General features: G+C 48.4%; 1 protein-coding gene and 1 pseudogene across 1 annotated transcript; one reads left to right on the top strand and one right to left on the bottom strand.

Annotated features, from left to right (window-relative positions):
• Positions 1–4,181: 4,181 nt before the first annotated feature.
• LOC4340361 (uncharacterized) lies at positions 4,182–6,152 on the bottom strand. The gene is made up of 3 exons (XM_015785941.3): positions 6,052–6,152; positions 5,795–5,928; positions 4,182–5,679 (listed from the first exon to the last, which is right to left on the bottom strand). Exon 3 carries the CDS (start codon positions 5,643–5,645, stop codon positions 4,542–4,544), a length of 1,104 nt encoding a protein of 367 aa, XP_015641427.1. The 5' UTR covers positions 5,646–5,679; positions 5,795–5,928; positions 6,052–6,152; the 3' UTR covers positions 4,182–4,541.
• Positions 6,153–8,339: 2,187 nt separating this feature from the next.
• Positions 8,340–18,847, top strand: part of LOC107276897 (uncharacterized) — a 28,312-nt pseudogene continuing 17,804 nt past the window's right edge.

Here is an 18,847-nt window from a genome sequence, read left to right as displayed (position 1 = left end):
TTCCAACATACCCCAATACTCAACTCATCCGGTCCACAAGTATCGCTTGTCGACAGTGGCACGCCAGGTAGGAGGACTTGGTGCTCAAGGATCTACCAGTATGACTTCAAGACTTCCTGACAGCAGTATCAACACCGGCGTCGATCAAGGAGCCTCTACCTCGACATCGCTGGTGTGGACTCAAGTCAGATCCATTTTCTTTCCGGTCTACACCATCACGCCGATCTCGACTGGCCCAATAATTATCGGGAACGAGAAAGGCACGGTTACGACTCCGAGAAACGACGCACCGCCGATAATTCCTCCCACTCAAGTGGAGAATGGAACATCGACGGCCCCAATACCCAGGAGGAATCCTCAAGCGGCCGAATTTTGTCCTCTAAACAAAAAATCAGAGCCGACAAGAACGACCACCCTAAAACCGAGATCTTGGTGTCCTGTGCATAGGACATCCAAGCACACTCTCGAGGACTGCCCGGTGATACTCCACGTGAAAGCTGAACTCTATGCCTGCTGGGAATGTGGGATTCAGCGTGCTTCACCGACAAGAGCCACCTACTGTCCAATTCAAAAATCTAGATCTCACGATCTCACAAGCTGCAGGATTTTATGCTCATAATTTGATGCAGAGTGAGATGCTGAGCGTTTGTTCGTGTGCTTGCTCGTCAACAATCCCTTTTGTCCCTTTTGTTTTAGTTCTAGCACACTTCAGTTACAACATTTTGTCCTGAATCAGAGTGGGTGGAGGACAAAATGAAAGACAAACTTGTTGATGGCGCCGGCGTCGATGTTGTAATGCTTCTTGTCGTCACCGAGCATGCACACGCGCATCCATGGCGTGAAGGTGTTCACAATCAACGACGTACGGATGGTGGAGTCGGAGAGGTCCTGGAACGCGTCGGCGAAGCTACGGAAGTGTTGACGAAAAAATCGAACACACCGGTCTAGGAGATCTGCTTAGCTCCTGTGCAGGTCCAAAACTTAATGAGATGCGGGTGTGCCAGTCAGTTTGACCTTGCAACTGACAAGATATGTAAACAGTAGATCAAACAACTGATCGGCTAAACAGCCGATGGAGCAATCCCAGCCGATAGCCGATAATAGCCGATGTACCAACCGATAGCGATAGGGTTTAAGCAATCGGCTATATGTCTAATGTAGATAATGATATAAAGGCAATCGGCTGTCAATAATATAATATAACAATAACGTAATCCAATAGAAAACAATCGGCTAGCAATGATATGATAGAATAAGCACTGATCCGAAGTTTAAAATATACATCGGCTGGAGGTCCGATGCCATAAAATCCACAGATTAGATTAAACAGTGAAACCTTTGTTGTCATCGGCTAAATCCAACTAATATGTATATGTAATCCTTCTAAGCCGATGCAACGTCCAGATAACTTATCGGCTAACACTCCGATAAAACATTAGCATGAACCTATCAGCTTAGCAAGACTTATATTATCAACAACAATCTAGTAGGTCGAACCTAACCGATGCAGCACGAGATTGTATATGATAATCTAATACTCGATAAGCCGATAGATCTGTCTAATGTGATGGATATAACAAATCTATTTAGAACAGCATTGCGATTGTAGAGATATATCGGCTAAGATAGAAGATCAGACCTAACCGAGACAGTTCCAACTAAACCGATGCGTCTCTAAACACAATGCAATTAGAGATAGAATTGAGATATCAGGTAGGCAAATCAATCAACCAAACCAGAGTGATCCAAGAGATCGAAGCGATGTAGCCTTGAGCGACGCCGACGTAGATGACAGATTCACCAGGGTCCGACGGAACGTAGGACTTACCCCTTCGCCGGAGATCGAAAGCCGATGCAGCCCCGCGTCAGGTGCCCAAATTCCGCCGGAAGATAAGTAAAACCTCGGTAAATAGGGTAGCGATGCGCCGAGAGTAGTTGTATTGATCGAGAGATTGATTGCATAGACCCTGGGTGTACATATTTATACCCATGGGTTGATACAAGTCCTTGTCGGACAAGAAAGAAACTTTCCTAAAGATAAAAGGAAAACATAAAGTACTTATCGGACACTAAACACACTTTCCTAAAGATAAAAGGAAACTAACAAACTATTCCTAATTAATAGATAAACTGCCACGCCGCATCCTTCTTGAAATCGGACTCTTCTAGATAAGCTTCCTTCAATTGATTCGACTCCACTAAGAACATGATAGCATGGCGACTTGACAACTCCCATCGGCTGCTTCTAGAACTCGGAAGCCGATAGTGACTTTCAGCTGATGATGACTTTGGACTTACCAAATTTCATCGTTAACAGGAAGAAGGCGTCGTAGCAGTCGAGCGGCGCCTTGCCGTGGATAACGGGGAGCTCGTCGACGGCGAAGAAGTGGCAGTCACGGCCGCTGGAGCAGTCGGTGAAGAGGATGTCGGGGTCGCCAGAGTGGAGCGTGACGCGGAGGCTGAGCCCCTCGTCGCGGGCCATGTCGACGACGGCTCTATACCCCGCCCAATTGAACCTATCCAGCGACTCCAGCTGCGCTCAAGTCGTCCCTCCTGCCGCCGCCGTTGCAGCCGCCGCGATGCGTCTGCCTGAACCCGACCCTTGTCGGCACAATCCCGGCATTCTCCCGGCGGACACCGCCGCACCTCGCTGCGTGCGTTACCAACACCGAGTTCATGGCACACCTCGCCGGATTGCTCGTCGGAGACACGAGAGAGGAAAGGAAAGTGAAGGAGAAAGGTAGAGAAGAGGGGAAAGAGAGAAGGTGCTGAGTTGGACACCCTGACATGTGGAGCCCACATAGGTCCCACGCTGACTCAGCTGTCCCATCGGACAAAACCGGGGTTAAAACCACGGAAGGACCTAAAGTGAACAGTTTTGTAAGTTGAGGGATGTCATATATCTGGTTTTGCAATTGGAGGACGATTTTGTAAGTCGATGACAAGTTGAGGGACCTTCGGTGTACTTTTTCCTATTATAGATAGCCATAGACCCGAGGCTCGATGGCCCGGCCCAAGGCACGGCATTTTGGCCTAGCCCAAGCACGGCACGGCCTTACCGCCGAGCCGTGCCTGGGCTTCCCCACCGACACACTGGGCCGGCCCAGCACGACTAGGCCCTGTACGAGAGTGTGGGGATGCATAACAGACTTAATTTCAACCATATGTAGGGCACGAGGGAGCAAAAATAGACGTATTATATAACAAGGCCCAAAGAATAGGGACATAAAATAGACTTATTTTAGCTACATATATGTCACAGCCCAAAGAGGAGAGAGGAGAAATAGACTTATTTCAAAGAAGGCACGATGGACCACCCGTGCCTTCAGGCTAGCACTGCATGGCCCGATTGCTAGTAGGCCATGCCTAGGCCGGAGGTGCAGCCCATGGGCCAGCACGGCCCAACACGAAGTGCCGACTGAGCCGTTCCAGCCCGATCGCTGGTGGGCCGTGCCTAGCCCGATCCTAGGCCGGGCCGTGCCGGGCGAGCCTTATGGCCATCTATAGATTATATATGTGACGACTATCTGTTGCAACTAATATATACTCTGAAAATATACAGAGATAATAATGCTACTGGATACCTTGCTCACAAACGCATGAGGAGATTTCAGTGCAGCAGATAACTTGTCAGACTTTACCCACTGATTTGATTTCAGTATATCTTGCACTTGCAGTGGTTCAATTCCATTTTTCCCATCAGACTATTGACTGCAGCACAAGTAGCAGCACAGGTGATTATAAATCACAAAGCAATCCTCCATTCCTTTCAACTGCTGAATAATCAAAATTTCACATAAACATGTACCAGAGTTAACTACAAAATGAACAGTGACGTACTGGCATCTTTAGAATTAAGAAACCAATTTTCTTTAGAAAATCAAAGTCTATGAAAGAAGATGAAAACTGAGGTCACGATAATTTCCAAATATATTTTTTAAGATCAAGATAGAATATGAAAAAGTTGAAATTAACCGTAGTATAACTTAGACTTTTTTCAGAAAAGGAATATACACCGCATCACGTATCATCCTCTCTTCCTCTGGAAAAGTCCCGCACGGTTAACTTATTTTGGGACAGAGGAAGCACACAAGATTACCATTCCTTCTTGGTTTCCGCTCCAACCAAAACCAAGAAAGCATTTGAAACGAATTTTACCATTGCAGTAGACAACACATAAATTAAGAGTAAGTTTATAGTAGTTACTAGTAGTAGTAAATGGTACAGTTACTTAAGTGCAGGAGACAATTACAACATGCGGACAACGAAGGTACTACCTCTGTTTCATAACCTCTGTTTCATAATGTAAGACTTTCTAGCATTACCTGTATTCATATAGATGTCAATAAATCTAAACATATATGTGTGCTTAGATTCATTAGCATATATATAAATGTGGACAATGCTAGAAAGTCTTACATTATGAAACGGAGGAAGTATCATTTTTATTATGCTAAAGTAAAATTAGGACGAGACACAAGTTCTCTTAAAGAGAGAGACAGAAAATTATTCAAAGGATGGGGAGTCAGCCCTTAAATTAATCAGAAAACTGCCGTGATGGTCTCCTCACCGCAGCTAGACTTGTGACATCTCGATTTGTGCTTGATCAATCCAATATTCTCATGGTCAACATTGGCATGGGTAAACTCTACACCAGTCAGGACAGAAACATTCTGGCCACTCAATCCATCGCCAAAGTCACCAGTGTGAAAGAACCTTGCAATGCAGAACTTGGCAGACCCCAGGTTGACAAGCTGAGGGTCCCGTATCTGCTTCCATCCTTGGATGAGTGACTCATCAAGTTCGTTCCAGCAGTGGCGTATCTGTGGTTGCAGGTACTCGTCCATGGCAGAGAGGTCAGCAACAGCAAAGTGGCCATCGTTGGGAGTGAAGCCAAACCAGAGCTTGAGCTCGTGGACATACTCAAACTTGCCTTGGAAGGGTAGCATCCACTTGCCCACTTCAATCCAAGTGTGTTTCACAGTGTCAAAGCAATAAGTACCAACCCCGTCGATGGATATGCAGATCTCAGAGCCACCTTTAACCAAACCATATGAGATGATCTTTAGAAAGTCAACGCCACATTTGACGACGTATGGCGGCGGTGGTGGGAGGAGTTGGCAGTCCCAGGACTTTGATAAGTAGCTGGAACAGAACATGCGGTACACCAAAGCCTCGAACAAATAGTCAGCCTCCTGTGGTTTCGCAATTCTATCCATGATAAAAAGAGTACCGCCACCGCCGCCATCAAGGTCATCCAGATCTATCTCAGCGCCGGGGATGTAGAGGGCAATGGGTTCCAACTTGGGCTTGTGGAGATTTGGCATCACCACCAGACGGGATGTGTCTGCCTCCAGAAGGAGGCCACGCCCCGACTGGTCCAAAGAGAAAGCCCTGCGCTCCAAAGCAGGGAACATGTGTATCCGTTCGCCTGGTGCTCCCAAGTTGAAGATTGGGCTGGGAAGACAAATCTTCTCCATCCTTTTCTTCAATCCGTTTCCGTTCCCATTCAGTGTCAGTGCAGCAGGTGTTGTAGTGTTGAACAACTTGTAGCGCGCGAGGGTGAGGTCGATGCAGCGCAGCGATTTGGCTCCAGGGATGCGGTTGTCCACGATCAGGTTCAGAAACCGACGAGAGAGGCCCATCGTCGATTGGATTGGGATTGGATATAATGGTCAGCTTCAAAACAGAAACAACAATTAATCTCGTCGGTCTCCGTCCCCCCCCAAAAAAAAAAAAAAAAGCTATGCTATGCACCTGGAGAAGTAAACGACATTCAAGGAAGGAAGAGTACCGCAATAGCAGCAGAAGCCGGCGATTCTACTCGATCCCAAGTCGACTGAACTCTCCTCCTTTGTCTTTCCTTGCGATCGATTCAGCTAACAGCCGCCCGGCAGCGATGCCTTTAAAGACGGAAGGAAGGGATGGCTTCACAAAAGCCAAACAAACAAGAGAAGAATAACAAACAAAGGCGATGAGAAATAGGATAATAAATTAGCTTTTGATCAATGAAAAGAGGGTTAAGATCAAGCGGATCTGCAGGGTACTGACCTGAGGCGAGCTGGAGAATGGAGGGGGCAGGGTGGAGCTCAGCTCCCAAGCCCTAGCACCGGAGCAGAACGGCGGCGGCGTCGCGGGATTGAGGGACAGATGGTTTCTAGGTCTGGACGGACCGGCTGTGTTCGTTTCGACGTTTTCCCAGCGCGCTACAGTAACACGGAAAACGGAATAGTTAATTAACACGTGATTAATTAAATATTAGCTAATTTTTTTAAAAAAATGGATTAATTTAATTTTTTTAAGCAACTTTTGTATAGAAACTTTTTGTAAAAAAGTACACCGTGTAGTAGTTTAAAAAGCGTGCTCGGGGCAAAACACTGTAGCGCGCTGGGAAAGTGCTGTGCCGAACACAGCCGATATTTCAGAGGAGCTCTCGCGAAAGGGGCTCTGTTTACTGAGGATCAATGGGCCGCTTTTCACAAACCTTGACAAAAAGGGTCACAATGGGCCGCTATTTGGGCTGTCTCTGTAAAGGGGCTGTATATGTATAAACAATCGTAAAAAGTTCATTTTGACTCCCTCAACGATCGCCTGAGTATAATATCATGTCCTCCAACCACAAAACCGGGTATATCGACCCCTCCAACTATCAAAACCGATGGAAACTATGTCTCTGGGTGGTTTAGGAAGCGATTTTGGCTCACGTGGCGCCTACGTGGCGTTGTTGACTTGGTCTCTATCCCACGTGACATCGACATGGCGCTTTTGTGGCATTATAATAAAACAAAAGGCAAAAAAGTACGTGGGACCCATCTGTCATTCACAGAAAATATTGTGGGGGTCATTGGCATGTGGGTCATACATGTCCTCATCTTCCTCCTCTCATCCCTTCTCTCTCCTTACCATCGCGTGTCACCCCGCACCGGGATGACGCTCCTCATTGTCACCTTCGAATGGCCACGACGGGGTCGACATCGTCGGCGCCGAGCTGTCTCCTCTGTTGGCGGAGTCACCCAACGACAGCTTGAGGACAAGAGAGAAGGAAACGGTGAGGCCGGAGCCAAGTACGAAGGCGAGGAAAAAGTGGCAGGGAGAGGCAGTTGGACCCGCAGGAGACGTGGAGGGAGGGGAGTGTCGGTGCGGCGGTGGCGAGCGAAGGATGGAGGTCAGTGGGGTTGCCAGTGGTGAGGGACGGAGGTCCTGTTGTATCGTCTACTTGAAATCTCCTGCACATCCTCTATCGCCGCTTAGGCCCTCGCTCACCCTCCACGGTATAAAAGGGACCCCTGGGGAGGGGTGAAAGGCATCCAATTCAATCGCCAACACACCCACCATATATTACGAAGCCGGAGTACGTGGAGCCAACTCGTCGGGAGATCTCGTCAAATCCCTCGACTACGATCTCACCGGTATCATCTGATTCGACTACTCTCTTTGTAATCTATTCTCATCATCATAAATCCCATATAACCTGGACTAGGGCTATTACCTGATAAGGGGCCTGAACTAGTATAATCCTTATCTTTTGTTTGCTTGATGTCGGACTACGCCCTTCAACCGAAAAACTAGATGCAATGGGTCCTTCAACTGTCAAAACCAGTGCAGATGAGGTCTCTCGGCAGTTTTGACGTCGGTTTTCGCTGACGTGGCGCATATGTCGCTATTTTGACTCGTCTTCGCATCATGTGCCATTAATGTGGCGCTTACGTGGCAATTCATCCAGAAAAATAATAAACTTCATGGGACCCACATGTTAGTTTACACATAAATTAATAAAAAAATGGTGGGGCCCACGTGGGCCCACATGTCATCTAAAAAAATAAAGATGGTACGACCCACGTAGACCCCACATGTCATTCTCATCCTCCTCTTCTTCCTCCTCTCTCTCCCCAACTCCCTGTATTCATTTTTCTCCCTTCTCCTCTGTCCTCTCCACCGAGCGAGGAGGGAGGCGGCGCGCGGCGGCCGGGCGAGGCGGGGCAGAGTGGAGCGGCGGCGGTAGGCCGCGTGCGGCGGAGGTGGCCGGAGGAGGAGGTCGCCGGCCACATGTGAGCAGACACAGAATGAGGAGTGAATGAGAGAACAGCGGGACTTGGGGAATCGGGTCGACGGGAGATGCCGATGGAGGGCATCGGCGCCGGCGCAGCAAGACGGACGACGAGAGGCGGCGTAGGGAGCTCGTCCCTCGCATCCCGGTGAGGGCGCCGGGCCAGCGGAGGTGGAGACGAGCTCGGTACCCCTCGGCTGCGTCGTGGCGGGCGGCGGAGTCGAGGAGGTGGTCGGCGGCGAGCGCAGGTCGACGGTCGGCCGGTGGAGGGTGCGGAGGAGTCGAGGGCGCCATGGCCGGCGGCAGAACCACGAGACGATGGCGGAGGTTGGCTAGCGGCTTGCTCCAGGTGCCGTCGGGGCTCGGCGAGCAAGACCGTCGGCGTGAAGACGATGAACGGGAGCTCGTGCCCCCGGCCACCACGCGTCGCCTGCAAACTCACCATGCCTCCTCCTCTCGGAAATTTCGGATCCGTGCTATGGCCGGGGACGGCGAGCGCGGTGCGGTGATGCCGTACTTCGTGCCCGTATCAAGACTCCTCGCGCCGCAGTGCCCCCAGCGGAAGAAGCTCGCGGTGGCGAGAAGGGCGGATCGTGATGTATTCTCTGCGATAGACCTGTAGAGTTGGGGAGAGAGGAGGAAGAAGAGCTGGCATGTGGGCCCATCATTTTTTATTGAGCTGGCATGTGGGCCCATCATTTTTTATTTATTTATGTGAAACTGAGTTGGGGAGAGAGAGGAGGAAGATGTGGGCCCATCATTTTTTATTTATTTATGTCCCGCTTCTCCCAGGCCGGGCACGCTTACATCTGGCAGCTTTCACACCCAGGAAGAATTTCCCGGTCGGCCACCCATCCTAAATTGCTCCAGGCCAAGCACGCTTAACCTGGAGTTCTTTAGAAATCGGCTTCCGGAAAAGAAGTTGCAACTTGTTGATATGAGTATTCTATTAATCCTATTAAGCCCTGGGCCGGGATGTCACAATGCTCACCCCCTTAAGACACCGACGTCCTCGTCGGTCAACCCCAGGCCAGGAACGTCCCCTCTTAGCCACGTCCGTGTGTCAGTGCCAGTGCATGTGCCATGCTGTGTGACCACTCCGGGTCCACACCAGCCATGCGCACGTCGGTCAACCCCAGGCCAGGAACGTCCCCTCTTGGCCACGTCCGTGTGTCCAGTGCCAGCGCATGTGCCATGCTTTGTGACCACTCCGGGTCCACACCAGCCATGCGCACCATGCCTGCGCAACTGCGACAGGAGTGGGTCCACACCAGCCATGCGCACGTCGGTCAACCCCAGGCCAGGAACGCACGTCCGTGTGTCCAGTGCCAGCGCATGTGCCATGCTGTGTGACCACTCCAGGTCCACACCAGACATGTGCACCATGCCTGCGCAACTGCGACACACGCGCCTGTGAAACCGCGAGAGTCGGCTCTGATACCACTTTGTAACGTCCCGCCTCTCCCAGGCCGGGCACGCTTACATCTGGCAGCTTTCACAGGTCATAGACTGCCCTCACAGACCAACACAAGTCTTTTCTGCACACTTTGTCACTCTTGCGCACCCAGGAATAATTTCCCGGTCTGCCACCCATCCCAAATTGTTCCAGACCAAGCACGCTTAACCTGGAATTCTTTGGAAATCGGCTTCCGGAAAAGAAGTTGCAACTTGTTGATATGAGTATTCTATTAATCCTATTAAGCTCTGGGCCGGGATGTCACATGTGTGTCCCATGAAGTTTATTATTTTGAATTGCAACGTAAGCGCCACGTCATGTGAAGACCAAGTCAAAATAGCCACCCAGGCACCACGTCAGCGAAAACTGCCATCAAAACCTCCGAAGGACCTCATCGGCATTGGTTTTGACAGTTGAGGGACGCGTTGTATCTGGTTTTCTGGTTGAAGGACAAATATCGGATTCGTTGACAAGTTAAGGGACCTCGAATGAACTTATTCCACTCCTCATTGATTCCTCAGCCCAGTAGTTGTAATGGTTGAGCCCAATTGATATTATTTTACTGGGTTTAGAGGCCCAACCATCCATAAGTCTACCTCTCGACGGCTTCCGATTAATTGTTCATTTATGTTCCATCAATTCTCCTCTATTTATGTGTGCTTCTCCTGCATATATGTTAGTAGCATAGGACATAGTGGAAGTATATATTTTATTTGAAAATTATGCATTGCAAGCATAGCTAGTCTTCATTAAATGGACAATATTAACGGTCGAAATTGGTATGACCGTGCCATCGGCGGATGGCCTTGAAGAAGAAGACCACCTTGCTAGCGTAGATGGCCGCGGTGACGCACATGAGCGCGACAGAAAGCGCACCAGAGCACCTGGTTCACCTTGGTAGTGATGTGAAGGAATCTCATCGGCGTTGACGTCGCCACTGTCTTCCACAGGATCTCCTGGCTGCTCATGCCGAGGCAGATACCGAACGCCGACACCGGGAACAGAGCAGGAATGGCCACGTTTTGTCCGACAGAAGCACCAGCTCCTCCGATGACTGATGCGACACAACACACACCATGAGCTCTCTCCAGTGTTCCAGCAAATCAAAGCACATAGATCGATGTGTAGTTCCGGAAGAATTAGCTCAAGAAACTTACCCGGAGTTTGTCCAGTTTAGGGCCCTCCAGTGCGGCGAAGAAGCGATCAACCTGAGGCATGGACTTGATGTGGTGGCTGCGGATGGCATCGCCGTCGCAACCGTCCTCCTCCTCCTCAGGGACCTCCGTCCCCGGCGCTAGCCAGATGGGTGAGTTGCCGCTCAAGCTTCCCGGACCACGTCTTGAACGAGTCGTAGCGCCTATCCCGAGACAGAGATGAATTCATGTGCTTTGAAACTTGAATAAAGCTTATACCTTAGTCCAGCAGCAGCACTCCTCTCATCCTCTGGCTCAACTCCAAGCCAATTTCATGGTTTAATTTTGGGTTCCCGTCGGCTCTAATTGCCTAATAGCATGGATTTTTTTTTAAAAAAAATGTAATACAGATAATTGTTCATTCTATTGTGCTAATTTTATACTGCTCCACAAAATAAAATTCAGAAGTAAAATTGTACATGACCACCAAAAACACTATGGATATCATCAATCAGTAACTCCCCTAATCTCACCATTTTTCTCATGATTTTTTTTTCTATCTGACTGTCTTACACGTCTCCGTTTACTGTTCTCTGCTCCTCGGCCTAACTTGCATGTTTATGCGTTGCCGGTGCGCCGGTTGCCTGCTTAATTAGGCCGGTTGATTGGTAATTAGTTCATGCATTTGGGGTTTGGATGCCGGTCACTGTGATGGTTGTTTCCGGTTGGGTGGCGCGTTGAATGGCGCGTGGCATGCTGCCATTTCTTGTTTTGGTCCACTTGTATGTTATTTCAGATCGGTCTATCTGTTCTGCACTCTGTGCCTTTGTGATTTTCTGTTTAGGCCCTTAACTTTTTTGTAAATTGAATGTGAAGAAGGCAAATTACTTTACTAGCCAAATGATTTAGAGGAAGACTGGTGCTTGGTCAAGTTCAAGAATCAAAACAAGGTTACAGTAATACTTCAGGACATGAGAATCCATTGCAAAAAAAACCTTACCAAATTTTGGTAATGCCAAATTTTGGCAATTATGCCAAAATTTTGATAAGATTTCTTATATAGTTATCAAATTTTGGCAGCAAACTAAATGTAGCCACTTTTTTGGCAATTTTATCAAAATTTGGTAAGGTTGGAAATGGCATCAAAGTGAACAGGCCCTGTATAAACTTCCGATAATTTGGTCATCACGCCACGTCGCCACACAAGCCAGCTCGCTCCAAGCATGGCGATCGTTGAGTCATCGACGGGGCCGGCCGTCGCCGTCGCCGCCGCGGTGGTTCTGGACTTCTGGTGGTCTTGACGTGGCTGTGGACGGCGCTGGTGCAGCTGGTGTGGAGGCCGTACGCCGTGGCGAGGGCGTTCGGCCGGCAGGGGATCCGCGGGCCGGCGTACCGGCTCTTCGTCGGCAGCGACGCCGAGGCGAACGCGATGCGCGCGGCGACGTGCTCGACCTGCGCTGCCACGACATCGTCCCGCGCGTGCTGCCGCACTACCGCGCGTGGATGTGGCGCTACGGCAAGGTGTTCGTCTCGTGGAGCGGCGCCACGCCCGCGCTCTGCGTCGGCGACTAAGCCATGGTGAAGCAGATCCTGTCCGACCGGACGGGGCTGTACGGCAAACCGGAGCCCGGGCCGAGCTTTCTGGCGCTGATCGGCAACGGCCTCGCCTTCGTCAACGGCGACGACTGGGTGCGGCACCGCCGCGTCGTGCACCCGGCGTTCGCCATGGACAAGCTCAAGATGATGGCCAAGACGATGGCGGAGTGCGCGCGGGAGGTGATTCGGGCGTGGGAGGCGCGTGCCGCCGCCGGCGAGCGGCGGGTGCAGGTGGAGGTCGGGCAGAAGTTCCAGGAGCTGACCGCCGACGTGATCTCGCATACGGCGTTCGGCAGCACACTAGTGGAGAAAGTGTTTTTCCTCCCGGTTGGTAACCCCCCTATACTCCCGGTTTTGCAACCGGGAGTAGCAATCTGGGACTAAAGATACTCATCTTTAGTCCCGGGTGAAATAACCGGGACTAAAAATCTATCTTTACTCCCGGTTGGTGATAACAACCGGGATTAAAGATAGTGATGCCAGCGCTAGTACCGGCCACTGTTTTTTTTATTATTTTCTCCCAAATCGAGTTGGAACTGCACAAATCTCTTCCAAATCAACCAAATCAAGTTGCTCCCTGTATCCCCAAATCAAAATCAAAGTATCATCACAAACATAGATTCACATCACAAATTCTCAAGAAACAATACATCAAGAAATACATCACAGATTATACATCACATATCCAATGAATCACAACTTCTAAAAATTCTCAGATCCATCACAAATTCTTAAGAAAAAAAAATTGAGTTGCCGCCGGCCGGCTGCCGCGCGCCACGCCGCTGCCCTCCCATCCGCGCGGCCCGCCGGCTCCAGCCGCCCTCCCATTCGCCGCCGCCCGTCCTCCCTCCGCGCGGCCCGGCGCGCCAGCCGCCGCCGCCGCCCGGACTCGGCCACCGGCTGCCCGCCAGCGCGGCTACGCCGCCGCCCTCCCATCCACGCAGCCCGCCAGTTCCAGCCGCCCTCCCATCCGCCGCCGCCCGCCCGCCCTCCGCGCGGCCCGGCGCGCCAGCCGCCGCCGCCGCTCGGACTTGGCCGCCGCCCGCCCGCCCTCCGCGCGGCCCGGCGCGCCCACCGCCGCCGCCGCTCGGACTCGGCCGCCGCCCGCCCCCCCGCCCTCCGCGCGGCCGGCCACGCCAGCCGCCGCCGCTCGGACTTGGTCACCTAGAGAGGATGAGGTGGGGAGGGGGAGGAGAGGTGAAGGGGGAGGAAGAAGGGGATAGGAGAGGGGAGACTTCTGAGACGATGGAGATATCTAGGCTGGCTGTTAATTTAATGCAAAGAGGGGGAGAGGAAGGGGCAGGGGGATAAGATTGATGACGACGACTGTGGACTGACAGGCGCGTGGCTTGGGGTAAAGTTTAGTCCCGGTTGGTATAAACAACCGGGACTAAAAATCTATTTTTAGTCCCGGTTGTTTATACCAACCGGGACTAAAGATAATTGGGGCCCTGACTCGTCCGGACAATTTTTTGAACCGGGACTAAAAATGATCTTTAGTCCTGGTTGGTGTTACCAACCGGGACTACAGATCAAAAAGTTTTTAACCGGGACTAAAAATGATCTTTAGTCCCGGTTTAAATAGGAACCGGGACTATTGTGGATTTTAGACGACCGACCAAAGATGGTTTCTCTAGTAGTGTGCGCAGCTACAGGGAAGGGAAGGAGGTGTTCGTCGCGCAGCGCGAGCTCCAGTCCATCGCCTTCTCCACCATATACAGCATCCGCTTCCCGGGCAGCGAGTGCATCGCGACGAAGACGAACCTGCGCCGGCGACATCTCGCCAAGAAGGTGAGAGGCACGCTCAGGCGATCATACGCGAGCGCGCCAGGCCGCCGCCGCCGCCAAGGAGGACAGCGGATATGGCAACGACCTCCTCGGCCGAATGCTGGAGGCCAACGCGGCGGTCGGCGGCGGCGGCGGCGAGAAGAGCCTACTAGAAAAAATATTTTTGCAGGCGACCAAAAGTAGTTTTTCCAGGCGGGGGGAAGGACCGCCTCTATACCAACAACTGTGACGGCACAATCGTCCGCCTGCGAAAATGCACTGGATGAACAAAAAAAATTGGCGCCCCGCCGGCCCTGCGCCTCGCCTCGCCGCCGCCGCCGCCGCCCTCCCCTTGTCGGAGTGTAACATCCTGAAAATTCCCGACAATAAAAAACACTAAAATTTTGAACTTTTTAAAACTTTTGCATCATGCTGGTTGTTATGGTTACTATTGCTTGCCAAACTATAAACTGTCACAATGGAAAATTAAACTAAAGCTATACAACTAAGTAATAATTATAATAATAATATATTTATCATGAACCCTATAAATATTTACGCACAAGAAATCAAAGTCAGACAAAAGAAGTAATTTAATTTATGGATTAAATATTAAATACTTGAACCATGCGATGAGTGTCATGATATCTGTATACACATGAAATGATATCCATTCAAATAAGTCGAGCTCTATCTATAAAATAGTTTTACTGGGAATAATCAATTCGATATTACATAATTTGTATTGAATCACAAATATTGAATTGTAGAAATCCATGTTGTGGTAAAACCAATCTAAAAAGATAAACCAATATGTGTGAAAACAGATAAATACCAAAATCCCAAAATATAGGAAATTATAAAAATCTAGGATAATATTAAATATTGGACAATATTAAATTTGGAGAAAATTCACATTTGAACACTTAATATTGTCACTCAAATACTTTTGATTAAATACACATTTAATTGGCAAAATTTCCTCAAATTATAAATTAAGCAAAACCCTAAAAGAATGGAAAATGGAGAAATTAGAAAAGTATATAATAAAAATAAAAATATGTGCTATATTAAATTTTAATAACTTAAACATGGTGTATTTTACATTGTGACAAAAATGGTGGCAATAGTATATTTTTCCTAATGGCAAAATACCCTCTAAAATAAAAAAAATAGTCGGCTAGCACTGTTCATTAGCCCCTAGGTGTTCGATTTGGATCCTTGCCACCCTAGCCCTCTTCCTCCCCACTGCTGCGACGCCCTAGCTGGCCTTGAGCCCCAAGCCGCCATCGCCATCCATCGCCGTCGACGTATCGTCGCCGCGCGCCTCTTCCGGCCGCCCCTCGCGCCCCGCGCCGCCTCGCGCCGTCTTGTCGTCGTCGTCGTCGCCCTGCCGCGCCGCTTACTGTCGCTGTCGCCCTGCGCGCTCCGCTGCCACGCCTCCTAGCGTCCCTTTCCGCCACACGCCGTCGTGTCACCGTCGCCGTCGCTCTGCTGTGCGCCGCGCGCCGTCGCCATCGCCACTGCCGCGCCGCTGCCATACCGCCTCGCGCCCCGCTGCCACTGCAGCGCCGAGCCCCATGCCGAGCTGCATCGAGTCCCGCCCCACGCCGCCGCGCCGCGTCGCCGTTGTCATTAAGCACTGCCCGCCCCCTCCGCCTATATAACCCCCCCCCCCCCCCGCGGCCGCCCGTTGCTTCCCACACCACCCTCACCACCTCCCCTCCCTTTCCCCTCTCTTTTCCATCCCCAGCGTCGCCGCCTCTTCGGAAGCAGCCGACGCGCCTCGCCATCGACCCCGACGCCGCGTCGCCGCCGACCACGCCGCCGGTCCGGTGAGTCTCCCCCTCCCCCACCGCTCGTCGTTGCGCCGCGCCGCCCACCGGTTCCAGCCGAGCCGCGAGAGTGAGAGAGAGGGAGCAGAGAGGTAGAAAAAGAGAAGAGAAAAGAGAGGATAGAGTGGCCCACCTGTCAGTCGTAGTAAGTTAATAATTAGGTTGGAATAAAAATAAAACTATTAGGAACAGTGCCATTTCGCAATTAGTTGAATTAGGAACTTTGAACTAGCATAACTCACTCATTTTAACTCAGATTATAGTGAAACTTGAACCTAAATTCATCTAAAATCATAAGCTTTCCAATGGTATATAATTCACTATTTAATAAAGTATATATATAATTATAAAATAATTAATATCAAAAGATTAGATTATTGGTCAACTTAAAAATATGCTAGTAAATAGGATTGATATTGTAAAGTAGAGTAGATGTAATAATATTGGTCTTTAACATGTTTTGTCACTGTAGCAACCACATAAATAATTATAATCAATGTTTCAAATTAATGGATGTATAGGAAAATAATAGTGCCATTTATTAATCTATGTCCAAATATAATTAAACCCATGAATTATCAGTTATTTAAATAAAGTTAGCCTTATAATTAGGTAAATCAAACATGAATACACATAGATGAGTCTTTAATTTGTTTATGAGGAATAGGAACAGAGTTGTTATGATAGAACCACCCAAATAAGGTTGAGTTGGTTAGCATCCAATAATTACTCAAACAGGAAAATCACTTGTCAACCCACTTAAATCACATATACTGTACAATCCATTTAAAATCATACATAAGAACAATAATCTACCTTTTGCATATATTAAACCAAGGAGTCTATGACAAACATTTGTAGTGGATAAATACTAATTATAGTGGATAAATACTAATTATAGATCTTGACCTAATATAATCTAAGTTCAATTGTAAATTAGGATTATTCATTGTAAATCTACGTGATGGGATAATCTGTAACCATAATATGATTAACCTAAACAACTCTAACATACAAAGCATGGATAATTGTTAACCTTTTATAATTTATTGTGATAAATAAAATATGTTAACAATTAAAGTAAAGCCTCCATCAATAAAACAATAATACAAATGATTCACTGTACTTATTTGATTGATCCTAAATCCATCTGACAACAAAACCTCTAGTATATGACCATTTTATTTAGATAGATGCATGTGTAGCCATAATCTTTCCAAAGTCATTAGCTAGACTAAACCACATATTAGCCAGAGGTATATCTCATTTATACACTATTGGTTACTCCTAAATAGACCACGATGACAACATAAAGATTAAGAAACTTTAGTCCTTATCACGATTGGAATCCCTTAGCAAGCACGAATAGTATGAGCAACCCTAGGTTCGACCCCAACAAGTACATTTTGTTGTGCATAATTGATTGGTGTTTGAATATTGGTTTTTCTTGCATATTATAGAAATTGTATATCGGTTAATCGTGAGACAACGTATGCAGCTTCTAGGAGGAGAAGGTTGATCAAGAATTATATCAAGAATAAGGACTATCCTGAGCAAGCAAGTCATCACTATTCCTTGAACATGTTGATCCAATTGCGAAATTATTTTGTCTATAAATAAAATTGCATGCAATGATGAACATCCTACATGTGATTATGCCATGCCTTGATTATTGTTTACCCCTTATTCCTTCGTAACCATGTTTACGTATGAAGTCCCTAGTCAATTATGATAAATGCTTAGAAATGCTATTCTAGAATCATGCATACTTATATTTATCAAATGCTATATGCTTAGGTAATTACCTTTGGGAAGGTAATTGAGATGCGGCATATAAAGACATGAGCGCCACATTGCCATGATATTGATGACATGATTTGTAAAAGATGAAATAAAACTAAACAACTGTTTTCAACTGGGCGGACGGAGGATTTGGGTGGTATCTGGAAAAGGCTACTACCGTCCCCGTCAATTAAGGATCAAGCCATGAAGTTAAGCATGAAACGACCCCCGTATAACCGTACCTCTTGAATGGGTATAGGCCTAGCGGATTAGATAGCCGAGCGGAGGCAGTATCCCTGCATAGATGGTTCACCCCTAAGTGAGGCAGATGCGCTACGGTGGGGCAGCCGTTGAGGTAGGGCCGCGAGGTGTGCCCTACATCGGTGTCGCCATTGGTAGGACTGCCATGAGAGTGTGAGAGAGAACTTAACGTGTGTGTGAGACTTCTTCCCCGGGAGCGCCAGAACTCCTCTCACTGCTAGAAATATAGACGCCTAGAGTGCATGAGGATGTAAGTTCATGGAGCGGGTACTGCCAATGCGAGGTTATCGAAAAGTTTTGCCGTGACGCGTCTCATGTGTTGGGACGAGACTCATGTGTTGGGCAGTCGCGGAGTGCGGGTAAAGTGTACATCCAATGCAGTGTGAGTAAAACAAATCTATTCGAATAGCCGTGCTCGTGGTTATTGAGCACCAGGACGTGTATTACACTTGGCTAGACTCTAAATTCTTAACTTGTGTGGGATGGTTTTGTGTGGTTTTATGTATGTCTTGTTTTATATGAGTTAATTTCCGTTAAATACCAACAATATAGGAAAATGGGTTATTTAAAAAAAATTGTTCGACTAGGAACCTTAATTTAATTTCCTCTAGTTCCCAGCTGTCACCCGTGCAACGCAACACGCATATAATATCAGGTCCCCTAGTTGCTACGTTATGCAAACATTGTCATATCATTTTAGTAACAGATAAGATCGTACGTATATATATATATAAATTCAATCTGACTTGATCGAAATACGAAGAACTAATAAAATCTAGTGATATGTCTCCAGCGAAAAAAACAATTGTAAAACGCCATCATACATTCTTTCCCCATGTAAAAGAAAATGAACCGGTGAAACGTTGGGTCTGTTTGGTACAGCTCCAACTCAGTCAAACAGTTTCAGCTCCATCAAAATTGGAAGTGAAGCTGAGTGGAGCTTTCTCACCAAATAAACTAGAGTTATAGA

Source organism: Oryza sativa, chromosome 6 (assembly GCF_034140825.1).
Source record: "Oryza sativa Japonica Group chromosome 6, ASM3414082v1".
Classification (NCBI taxonomy): domain Eukaryota; kingdom Viridiplantae; phylum Streptophyta; class Magnoliopsida; order Poales; family Poaceae; genus Oryza; species Oryza sativa.
The sequence above is the reverse complement of the archived record's forward strand: the minus strand, read 5'-3'. Positions and strand labels throughout refer to the sequence as shown.

What these genes read in the sequence shown, in the direction of transcription:
- LOC4340361 (XM_015785941.3), bottom strand. Translation starts at nt 5,645, where the DNA reads ATGGGCCTCTCTCGTCGGTTTCTGAACCTGATCGTGGACAACCGCATC.